The sequence below is a fragment of the Microtus oregoni genome, unplaced genomic scaffold (genome assembly GCF_018167655.1).
Source record: "Microtus oregoni isolate MIOR12 unplaced genomic scaffold, Mior012 000016F_ref0000370, whole genome shotgun sequence".
Lineage (NCBI taxonomy): Eukaryota > Metazoa > Chordata > Mammalia > Rodentia > Cricetidae > Microtus > Microtus oregoni.
In genome coordinates this window covers 11,322,315-11,334,627 of record NW_024543075.1, presented here as the reverse complement: position 1 = coordinate 11,334,627, position 12,313 = coordinate 11,322,315, and the positions used below count along the sequence as shown (strand labels likewise).

General features: G+C 40.6%; 1 protein-coding gene across 3 annotated transcripts in view; it reads left to right on the top strand.

The window, feature by feature from the left end:
• The window catches only part of Edrf1 (erythroid differentiation regulatory factor 1), a 37,525-nt gene extending 25,945 nt beyond the window's left edge, over nucleotides 1-11,580 (top strand). For all 3 annotated transcript variants that reach the window (XM_041666828.1, XM_041666827.1, XM_041666829.1), the window contains 5 exons: nucleotides 167-316; nucleotides 1,570-1,723; nucleotides 4,084-4,199; nucleotides 5,744-5,895; nucleotides 9,897-11,580. In XM_041666828.1, the coding sequence (XP_041522762.1) occupies nucleotides 167-316; nucleotides 1,570-1,723; nucleotides 4,084-4,199; nucleotides 5,744-5,895; nucleotides 9,897-10,071 (747 nt within the window). In that variant the 3' untranslated portion in view covers nucleotides 10,072-11,580. The remainder of the gene's footprint in view (nucleotides 1-166; nucleotides 317-1,569; nucleotides 1,724-4,083; nucleotides 4,200-5,743; nucleotides 5,896-9,896) is intronic.
• The last annotated feature ends 733 nt before the right edge of the window (nucleotides 11,581-12,313 follow it).

Sequence of the window (12,313 nt, the reverse complement as noted above, 5' to 3'; positions counted from 1 at the left end):
CTGGCCTGGAACTCACAGAGATCATCCTGCCTCTGCCACCTCCTCTCAAGTGCTAGGATTAAAGGCATGTGCCATCACCCCTGGCAGCAAGCAATATCTAATATGAAAGTTCTTACATGATTATAAACTTACCTTTTCTCCTGTCCCCATTGAAATACCTAAACAGATTGAGAAAGAAGTGAGCGAAGCTATGATGAAGTCCCTGAAACACTGCGATGTTGACTCTGCGACTGCTCGGCAGCCCCTCTGTCAGTACCGAGCTGCGACCATCCATCACAGGCTGGCTTCCATGTACCACAGCTGTCTGAGAAACCAGGTGTGCTCATCCCAGATTACAGTCCATGCTGTGTTAAAGAGTATCCCCTTCCCTTTCATGCTTTGTGTATACAAGTATTTTAAAACCCACCTTTTCCTATCAGCTAATGTAGCTACTTTTCAAAAACATAGAGGGTCAGTGTTTTTCCCTTTGCATTTGAACCCTATACATTACTATAATTGATTGGGTCTTAGTGTGGAAATCATTTCCTGAGTATGTTACTTAGTATTTATTTAAATGTAGTTAGACTATGTATAATAATAGTTCTGTTCTCAAGGCTGGAGGAAGAGAGTCAGCAATTAAGAGTGTTGGCTACCCTTTCAGAGAACTTAAGTTTGATTCTTAAAACCCACATCAGACAACTTATAACCACTTGTAACTCCAGATCCAGGAAATTCCAATGCCTCTGGCCTCTGCAGGCACCTGTACTCGTGTGCACATACTCCTCTTCCACATATACTCAAAAGTAAACATTTAAAAATAAACCTTAAGGGCTGGAGAGATGGCTCAGTGACTAAGAGCTTTGCTTGTTCTTCCAAAGATACTGAGTTCAATTCCTAGCAACCATATGGTGGCTCACAACCATCTGTACTGAGATTTGGTGCCCTCTTCTGGCCTGCAGGGATACATGCAGGTAGAATGCCATATACATAATAAAAATAAATTAAAAAATAAGTAAAAAAATAAAAATAAACCTTAAAATATAGTTCTCCCATCTTTGTGAAATGGAGTGTGCATATAAAAGCATCTGGAAAATATTAGTGGAGCATAGATGCAGTTTAAAGAACAAGAAGGAGTCCCCGTTGTGCCTGGGGATCAGGGAATGGGAGAGTGCTCTAAGCCTTGTTTTTGTTTTTGCTGTGTTATGAACTTGAGGGAAGGAGTTGTACTGCCTTTTCTCTCCCATGGATCACTGCCTGTCACTGAATGTCTTGTCTCTGAGACTCATCCACACTGACATGTGGAGCCCCATACTAAAAAATGAGTTCATTTTTTACCGAGTTTTTCGAGACAGGAATGCACTGTGCCGTTCAGACTGGCCTAGAGCTCACTATGTAGCTGGCTTAGTGAGAACTTATTTTCTCCTCTTAGTCTCCTGCCTCATTTCATTATCTTCATAGCAGATGTAAATTGTTATTCTAATTTAATTAGCTAAAATTTATAAAACTAAGAAATAAAAGATGAGAACAGTTAGTGATACAGGCAGAAGGCTTGGGATTTTTATTTTACTTTTGGTATGTTTTTGTTTGTAGGTTGGTGATGAGCATCTTAGGAAGCAACATCGAGTGCTGGCAGATCTCCATTACGGCAAAGCTGCAAAGCTCTTTCAGCTTCTCAGAGATGCTCCCTGTGAACTGCTTCGAGTGCAGCTAGAAAGGGTGGCGTTTGCAGAATTCCAGATGACCAGTAAGTCTGACTTCTCAGATACGGATATGGTGCTGTTTTCTGGATTGTCTTAGAGGGAGGCTAAGCTGTGTGTGGCTCTTGGATATAAGCAAGACCATTTTCCTGTTAATTTGCCTGGTGTTAGACCCTTTGTAGCCACTGAGAGAAGTTGCTACACTTTCTGAAATGCATTTTAAAACGTAGAGAAGTGAATAGACACTTTAAGATTGAAACAGTAAGAAATTCTTGGCTGGAGAAGTAGCAGCATGTGAACGAACCATAGTTCTCACTTGCTCCCTGTAGACATTGAACTGACACTTGGCAGCTTTGATTGTGGCTGGAATGGATGCTGCTGTGTAGAAAATGGTGAAAGTTAATGTTATAAATTTAAGGTTTTAAGTTTTTGATTTTGGAGCATTCCAGATATCTGATTTTGGAATTAAGGAAGCTCAGTCTATAAAAACTATGCATATACTCTAAAATAGGGAGACAAGATCTGAACTGTTCTGGCCCAAAACTGTCTGATTAGAGATGTCAGTGGTACTTTAAATTGTGTGACTTAGTTTATGTGAGATAGAGCCCTTGAGAAGGGCTTAAGAAGCTACAGGTTTACTACCTGTATGTATAAGCCATAAACCCTTGGAGGATAGGCAAACTATTTCCCTGTGGTTCTAGTTAGAAATGAATTCATTATCATTTTTAAAAATATATTCGATTTTTATTTTCTGCCAGTGTGTATGCATGGGAGGTGTAAGGAATTGGCTCTGGGACTGAGCAGTCTACTCCAGGGTAGCCTCTGGGTAACTTTTCACTTGTATCTTGCAGTATTCTGAAGTTTAAAGTCTTCAGGATTCCCATGCGTTTTTATAAAAGAATAGATACTGGAGATGCAACCTAAGATGATTGTTGTAGTTAATCGCCTTTAGAAAACTTTAGAGCAAGTGAGGTAGCTCAGCAGGTAAAGGTACTTGCTACCATTCCATCCCTGGGACCTACAAGTTGTCTAATCATCTGACCTTCAAACGTGTCATGACATATGTGCCCCCTTCCCCCCACCCCTGACAACACACACATACAATAAATAGATGCAATAAAAAGTTTCAAACCACTCTAATACTATAAATATCCTAAAAATATAGTTGGAGGTATAAGGCGGGGCCGGAGGGTGGTTAGCCCAATTTGTAGGTTTTGTAAGGCACATTAGTAAGTGCTGTCATTAATGACACTTCATCTTAGTTTACCCTAGTGTTTGGGGCTTTTTTACCTTTTTTATGTCCCTGTTGTCTGCTTCCTGTCCTGAAGGTGCTATATCTATACTGACATCTTAATTCATTGACTTCAGGTAACAGACTATTTTAGTAGTTTTAAATTACACTTTAACAGAAGAAGGTGGCCATTAGCAGGTGGGGAATTCTCAGATGCTAGCTGCATACTTGAGGGCTCTGACACCATCTGTAGGGTTTGGCAGTTTGTAAAAGGACCCAAAGAACTCGCTGAAAAGCTATCAAATCAACCAAGGAAGTGGTCAGGAATGCCCCAGAAATAAAGCTCCTCGTTGTCCTCTTGATGCACTTACAGGTAGTGCTGACCCCGCCTCATCCCAGCAATGATGTGTAACTGTGGAGTCCGGAGTACATACTGGGATTTGGGTGCATGGTTGAACTAATCCTCCAGCCTCTCTGGAAGATAAGCAGTCACCCTGCAGCCCAGAGACTCCATAGAAACCACACCGTTAGACTGTGCAGTGTAGCGCAAGCCCTCAAGTAGATAGAGACACTTATGTCATATACACCATACTAAGGACTTATGGCCAAGGGAGCCACAGAGAATGGCCAGACCTTTTTGTGGAGGTTAACCCTTTGCTTACAGCACTGTACTATACACACACTGAATGTGAACAGAGAACAGGAGTAGAGGTGCCTTGCATGACTGGAAGAGTATAATACTCACTGAACCTACCTTTGAACAGAAAGTGTAGTACTTTCCAGTAGGACAACCAATATTAAATTGACTCAACCAACTTCACACAACTGAATAGTGGAATGACTTCTGAACCACAGGCTCTTGTCTGTTGGTCCCTACAACCTAATACTTTAGATACTGGCACTATTCCAGAGAGATTGGTGTGCTCATCATATAGAGCCAAATGCTGAGGCGAGGGAACATTACTACAACTACATTCAAAAGTTAAAGGTATTATTATAGCTTAGTACTTTGGCTAGGCTTAGTATTTTTTTTTCTCCAAAAGAAAAATTAGCAAACAAATTATCTTTTGATTTGTTAGGATTGTCATAAGCTGCCTTTGTAGTACTTGAAAGTCAGTAACACTAGATGGCTTCATAGGTTTGTAGTCTAGGAATGATTATTTGTGTTTATTTTAGGTCAAAATAGCAATGTTGGAAAGTTAAAAACATTATCTGGGGCACTTGATATCATGGTGAAAACTGAACATGCATTCCAGCTCATCCAGAAGGAGCTTGTGGAGGAATGTGATCAGGTAACTGGAGAAAACTTTTATGTTTATAGTAAATGTATGTAAGAGGCATATGGCACATACTTATGAATGTATGTATATATACATATTACTGCATAAATGTACATTACTAGTTGGTTAAAAGTCTCAGTCTATTTGTATATTATAACAAAATACTAGAGGCTGGGTTAGTTGTTATAAAGTTTATTGACCCATGACTGTGATCCACATTAGAGGATCCAAGTAGCATGGCACCATTGTCCTGGTAAATGTTCTCAAGCCATGTTGAGCATGGTGAAATGGAAAGAGAACAGGCCACATGCAGAATGGGCAGAATATGAAGTCGCCTCTTTGTAACAACTTATACTTGGGAGAACTAGCTCAGTGTTGATGCAGACATACAGCTCTCACCACCAAGAGAAAATGAGATAGTTTATTCTGCAGCCACACGGCTGAACATGGCCTGGGAACGCAGATGACTGTCACCCATATTCTACCATGTAGTGTGGTCTATAGAACCAAGAAAGTCATATTTTACAAATACATTGGTGGAACTATCATACAGATGAGTTACAGGAAATTGGGGACATTTCTACTATAGATAGACCTCAGATGCTATCTGTTGTCAGCTCAGCCTTTAGGTTGGCAGAGTTAGGGGGTCTCTTGGTACATTACAAAGGGATTTACCTCACTGTCACAAGGATGGATGTTAGGCCAGACACAGAGGTAGGCAATGAATGACTTTTAAAGGCACAAGATGCCTTTAAAAATAGCTCAAGAAAATTGGACCTGCAATTTTCTAGCTCTTCATAGTCATGGAAGTTCTAATCAGTCAGCCAGCCTTGTAGAATATTTAACACGCATACGGCTCCCCCACCACTTACTCAGTCCCTGGGAACTTTAGTTTATACTAGTTAACCTGAAGCCCAGTAAGTCCAGTTACTTTCTCCTGTTCCCATGTATTAAGTCCATCAGCTCACAGCCACACAATGCACAAGAGCCTCATGATAGTATTACTAATCTACTTTAATGCATATTTTTTTTATATTTTGAAAGTTTTTAAAGAATGATTGTTAATGAGCCGTCGGTACCAAGGGACCTATTAGCAAGTTACAAAGCCTCTTAAGGTTATTTTTGTGGTTTGGATGTGTCTGCCTTTGCTTTCCAAGAGCAGGAAAGCCTGTGCTCTCAGTCCTAGTGGACTGTCCAGGAGCATTTGCTCCCCAGGCTCCACAGCATAGTTCAGCATTTCTGCAGAGAGTGCCCCACTGCTCCTCCCACCCTTACTTTTCCAACCCTAGTGAGTCCTGATTAGGTGGTATCCGTTTTCATGTTGCTTCTGTAGCAACCAGACAGTGTTGGGAAATCATAAAATTTCCATGCAGGATTCATTTCTTTTGTTAGCACTTCTTAGGTGTGGGGAGTTTATTGTATCTTTGTCAGAGTGCTCTTGAGTCTGCTTCCTGTTCGTGATTCCATAGTCTGCTGGATTGAAGGGGCAATTTGGCCGTCATAGTATATAAAACGGGAGAAGGGCAGCTTAGGTGAAATAACTCTGCTGTCTTTAGCCTAAGAATGATGAAGCTACACCGGCTGCTGATTCTTCACCTAATCTTAATCGAGAAGAAGTGATCAAACTCCTTAGTATATTTGAGTCTCGTCTGTCATTCCTTCTCCTTCAGTCCATCAAACTGCTGTCATCATCTAAAAGGAAAATGAGGTAAATTACATAAGTATTGAACCTTCTTTGCTAATACCTCACCTACGAAAAGAACATGAGTTCCCTCTACTGATGTTAAGAAATAGGTAGGTTGTATTTTTTACACTGTGTATGGAAAATGCAAAATGTTAAAAACTATTTGTTGTTAGGTGCCTACCATATATTCATAGGGTAAATACAACATTGGAGAGATAAATAGCCCTGGAATGAAGACCCTAAGTTGTTTATAATAATACTTATAAACATGTCTTTGATGTGAATTCAGGGCTAAGATATAGATACTGAGGACAGTTGCACCTTTCAAGGTGTGTGGTGGAATCTTAGAGCCTCTGAGGCTGTGATATTAGGGAGTAGTGAAGAAGAGTGATGGGCACAGCCAGAGTATTCCCAGGTTCCTCTGCTCATATGTGCAGTGTGCTGCTCCACTAGAGAGCTGTTCTTTTGGCGTCATTAACTTGAAATTGAGTATCAAGTACTACATCAGGAGCATGATATACAAACACAAGTGTAGTCTAGCCCATATTACAAAACATGAAAAATAGATCAAAATAAAGAAAATGCACCCACATACATCATTGTTACTAGTTAAGTCTGTCTTACCATTTTATCTTGGAATACAGGTAATGTTTGTCTTATGTTTTAATTTATACACAGTGTGACTACTCAGTGTTGTGAACTTTGACAGCATTCAACATTCCAAAAGTTTCACAACTATGATACAAAACCGCCTATCACTTCATAAATGTTTCCTGCTGACATTAAGCAAGCTGATCTTGTGCAGAGTCTGAGTTTTTTCTCAGTGCCTCTCATTCACAGTGGTCTTGTCAAGCCCCCATGAGATAGCCCTCACTATCATGTGCTGTTATTTGTGCAGAAGTTTTGAAAACTGCTCCCTGTTAGGACGGTGAAGTCTTGTTTGGTCTGTCTGAAAAGTTTTACCTGACAGTTGAGTTCATTTTTATATCTTGAACAGAGCTACAGTTGAGAATTTCCTCTTGCCACAGCAATCTTCTGTATCCCTCAGGATCCAAGTTCTAAACAATAGTAAATGCCCATATAAAGTTGCACATCTGAGGTTTTAGTTAGCTGTAGTGAACACTAGTTCAAAATATTAAATAGAAAATTGCAGAAGTAAACAATTTGTGTCATGTGCCATTCTGTATAGCCTGGTAAAGTGCGTGCTGTCTCAGGCTGTAAATCATTCCTTTGTCCAGCGTATCCATACCATATCCACTATTAGTCTACCTGTTAGTCATCTAGTAGCCTGCTTGATGATCATTGTGCTATAGTACTTGATGATACTGACAGTATGAATGTGCCAGCTTTAAGAGAAAGGGGCTAAAAGTTCTCAGTAAAGAAAGGAAACAGCTGGGCGGTGGTGGTGCACCCGTTTAATCCCAGCACTCAGGAACAGAGAAACCCTTTTTTATTTTTATTTTTTGAAAAACCAAAATAATTAATTAAATAAATAAATAAAATAAAAATGAGGTATGTGCTATGGGTTGCTAAGATCTTATGGTAATATTGCTAATCATTGATTGTGTCTAATAAAATTTCAGTTTATCATGTGGGGGAAAATATACTATATATGGGGTTCGGGGTATCTGGGTTTAGGTTTTAGGATCCACTAAGAGTATTAGAGGGTCCCTCCCTGACTAGGGATGAGGGTGCACTAAGGGTGAGGTAGGTCTGTGGAAGATAGCATGGGGAGGGCAGACTAGAGGAGCCAAGATTTAGTTGTTTGGACATACCTCAGTCTTAGATTCATCGCTTCTGTGTAACGTCCTCTCACCTAAGAGGAGCTTTTATTGGAGGAAGTCTCAAGTACACACACAGCAAGGTGTTTGCAGTGTTCACTACAGTTTAGCACGTGTGTTCATATTTTTGAAGAACCAGAAAGGAGAGTAAATAACATATATGGAGAAGGGACTCTTGGCTTTCATTGCCTAAAAACTAACTATAGGTAGTTTTTTAAGATTTGCTGTTTGAGCCTACTGCACGTACTGGCTTTGTGGAAGCCTAGGCAGTTTGGATGCTCACCTTACTAGATCTGGAAGGAGGTGGAAGGTGCTTGGACTCCCCACAGGGCAGGGAACCCTGACTGCTCTTCAGGGTGATGAGAGAGGGGGAGTTGATTGGGGGAGGGGGAGGGAAATGGGAGGCGATGGCGGGGAGGAGACAATTCTTTAATAAATTAATTAATTAAAAAAAAGATTTGCTGTTGTGTCCACAAGGTGGCAGTATATATAATCTGATCATTACAATCTGATCTATATATTACAATAAATCATGTGAGTTAATTCGATGATTTTACAAATCAGTGGCTTGAGTGATTGACAGTTAATAATTTGAGTCTTTTATTATGTTTTATATCACAATAGTCCTATGTATGACCTAAGTAAGTTTTATTTCTGATCAGGTTATTAATGTTGAAGAAAAAAATATTTTGTTTGTTTATTTATTTATTTTGGTTTTTCAAGATGGTTTTGTTTCTCTGTGTAGCCCTGGCTGTCCAAAACTTAACTCTGTAGACCAGGCTGACCTCAAACTCAGAGATACACCTGCCCCTACTTCTTAAATGCTGGGGTTAAACTCATGCACTGTCACACCCAGCTAGTTGAAAAAAAAAGTTAATCTAAAGTTTTCATGCAGGCTTCATATCCTTTGTGCCAATTTGTATTTTCAGGTTTATTAAGCAAAAGAAACATGATATTGTGGCAGGTTTGAAGCAGAACACATGGTTACTAAGTCAGTGACTTGGTTGTGTTTCACTCGTGTACAGGGGAAAACAGCTAATAATTTTATTGAAATTTGAAAAAAGCAGACCTGATTATCTCCTTTGAGAGTAAAGGAGGTCAGAATGTAACCGTGATAGATGTTATTGATTTGTTTTATTTTATTTTTTTTTTATAATTTTTTTAAGATTTATTTATTTATTATGTATTCAGTGTTCTGCTTGCATGTATCCCTGCAGGCCAGAAGAGGGCAACAAATCTCATTACAGATGGTTGTGAGCACATGTAGTTGCTGGGAATTGAACTCAGGACCTTTGGAAGAGCAGGCAAAGCTCTTAACCAGTGAGCCATCTCCAGACCTAGTTTGTTTTATTTTGACTGCTGTTTCTTCCCCTTAGCTTGATGCAAACATAAGAAAATGGGCTTAATAATTGCAAAGTTTAACTTTGGCTCTCAGTAATTACAGTGAGAGCCAAGAAAAAATTTAAGATTAATTTTCTTATTGAAAAATTTCAATTTCAGCCTATTGAGTGTGCTTCATGGTATGGCAACTATGTAGGTGCTGTTGGGCAAAGTACAAATTTTGTTTATTAAGTTGCAGAGAATTTATTCTACTTTGGGTTAAGAATTGAGCTGTTCTTATAACATGCTTTAGTGTTCGCTGCTGTAGCAGAGTGTGGCCTCTTTACATTTTGGAGGCTTTAGGATTTGAGATGAAGAGCTCTAGAAGGTAAAATAGTCTCTGAGGATCATGGACCCTCTCTTGTAGTACAAAGAACAAGTTAATAACGTCATGGACAGTCCTTAGACAAATACATACATTAAGTAATTGAGTATAATGGTAGATAAGGTAAATCAGCTAATTCTCTTAAGAAGAAGAAGATTTGTTTGACATGGTGGAGCTTGTGAGAAGTGACTTTAGTTCAGTGGGTGGCAGGAGGTTAAGAAAAAGCATGATCTGTACAAATTGGAAGAAGTTGGATTAGGAGTCTGAGGCCAGAGCGCAGCTGCTAGTTGGGATGTGGGTTGGTGAGTAGAGGAATGGCCGCCTAGCTTCTCCTTGCTCTTACCAGCCCCAGCTCCCACTCTGCTCTCTTGATGGCATGTATTCTTTGTCCATATTTCTGTGGTTGCTTATTGTGCCTTTTCTCAGGGCCCCTGGCGCTGAGGCACTGTCTGTGTTTGAGTCACTGAGCAGCCATGGGTAAGTGCAGCTGCTCTGGAAAGTTTCTGCTGTCCCCATCAACTGTCTGTTTTTCACTGTAGCAGTAACACCGAAGAAGATACAGTCCTCCAAACCAACAAGCAGATTTACTCCCAACTTTTGAGAGCAACTGCCAACAGAAACTCAACTCTGCTGGAAAGAATTGAAGTCGTCATCTGTTTGCTGGAGCAGCTTGCATCTGGGAGCAGCATGTCAAATAGCAGTGCTGCCCCCTGACCCAGAGTAGTACCTGAAGACTCTGTCAGTGCCTTCCCAACCCGGAGCTGTTCTGTCCACTCGGTGCTGAGTCTATTAAATATGAGGAAATGCCCTTTAAACAGTGGAGACTCGTTTCCCACAGCAGGCAGAGGATGTGGGGTGGTTTTTGGCTGCTTCTTTGAAGGTGAAAAGCCAAAATAGAACCAAAACCTTCCCAGTGTGTTTCCTAGAAAAGTATATGATTCTTCAGTGATACCAGACGTCCTATGACACAGTTACACTTGTAGGTAGTCTTGAAGTCTGTTAAACCACTTGGTGGAAGATAAGATTATTTTGGATAAAATGTTACTTTGGCTAAGAAAACTTTTATCCAAGTGACTATGGGTTCCAATGGCTAGTAGAAACTCAGCACATCAGCATTTCCTTGTAAACTGCATAGAAAGTATACTCTTTCTAAGCTGTGGTACAGGATTTTTCAAAACTTGATATTTGTGCAGGTCTCCAGTCAGTGCATGTTCTGAAAGGACTCGCTTCTTTGACTTTCTGTGACATTGGTAAAGAATAGGTACTATCACTTTTTCATTCTAAACTTGAAACTGTGAATAAGGTAAGAGAACTATTTTCAATAAATAAGCTATTTATTTAACATATCTTGGTATTTCCCACTTGCATTCTTCACACTGCTGTGATTTGATTTGAATGTGATTAGCAAAACTTTATGAAGTACATCATAGTTAATGATGTTTGAGGCAAAGATCTGCCACCCATTTATGCTCCTGGGACATCCTGCTTGTGCTCTGCTGCTCTGGGCATCTTAGCCACTTGCATGCATTCATACTCTCCTGTTCCCAAAGCCGACTGCATACAGGGCTGTGACTAATAGTTTGAAGGAAGCGTGCGGCATGTAAATCAAGCAGACTTCTGCTTGGGTGCACTTGGGTGTCCAGCCACTGTGCGGCCCCTCCCATACCAGGCACACTTGCATCTGTGGGTTTCTCTCACTTGAGCTGGCCTCCATTGCAGCAAGGCAGATTCTCTCACCATTTGTCTAGTTCCTTGTTTGGTTTGCATTGTCCTTGGAAGCAAATTTTCATCTGTTTATGAGAATTAATCACCAGAACCCTTAAAGTTTTGGTGAAATTGTAAAGCTTTTGAACCAACTCACTGGCCCCATTTCAAGACTACTGTGTTCTTTGCCCCTGCAGAGAGAATGCACACAGTAACACACAGCCCTTCCTCTACAGGAGAGACCTGGCTGTTTCCACTGAGCATAGCACCTCTGGAGCAGATGAACCCAACAGGATCTCTCCCTGCTTCCCTAGAGATGAGCTAGGGTGTTAGGACTGCTCGTCTCCTAGCCCCTCTCCTTAGCCGAAAGCCTTCAGATAGATGGAAAATGGTTTTCAATCAAGGAAATAGAAATTTTGGCTCTTTCCCTTTGTCATAGCAATAACATGAAATTTTCTGCAGGAAAATAGAAGATCCTTCTCAAATGTGTTGTAATTACTTACGTTGGTTTAAATTAAAGTTTCCTGAAGTGCGTGTGTTTTAGCTGTTCCTTTAAAAGACTCTGTGGCCTGATCACTCAGGCTTCTGAACCTTGTTCAGTTAATTTCATTGTTCAGATACCATCATTATATGACAGTAGCTTTGTGTGTTAAATCATAAGCCAGCCAGGTAGTGGTGTACACCTTTAATCCCAGCACTCACACTTGGGAGGCAGAGGCAAGTGATTCTGAGTTTGAGGCCAGCAGGCCAGCCTGGTCTCTAGAATGAGTTCCAGGACAACCAGGGCACAGAGAAACCCTGTCTTAGAAAAACAAAACAAAACAAAAAAACTAAAAGCATCTCAGTACTAATTTGTGTGTGTGTGTGTGTGTGTGTGTGTGTGTGTGTGTGTGTGTGAGTGTGTGTGTGATGCCAGTGGTGGAGACTAAAGGTGTTCCTAATCCCTGCTGTGTGGAAGTTAAAGGACAATGCCTATCCTAGATTAGGAAATTACAGTTACCCAGCTAGCTTTCAGAGCCTTGTTGGGGCGTGGCCTGGCCTATAGGACATAAACAGTTAATTGTTCACTGCTTTGCAGGAAGAGAAGACCGCTAAACTAATTAGGGTGTGCCAGAAAGGCCATGCTCTGCAGAGCCACAAGCAGTTGGGATGAGGCCATGTGCACAGACATGATTCGTTTGGCAGCAGGAGACCACTGCAGGGTACAGACATGTAGGACTATCTATTGTTCCAGCCAGATAAGACTAAACAC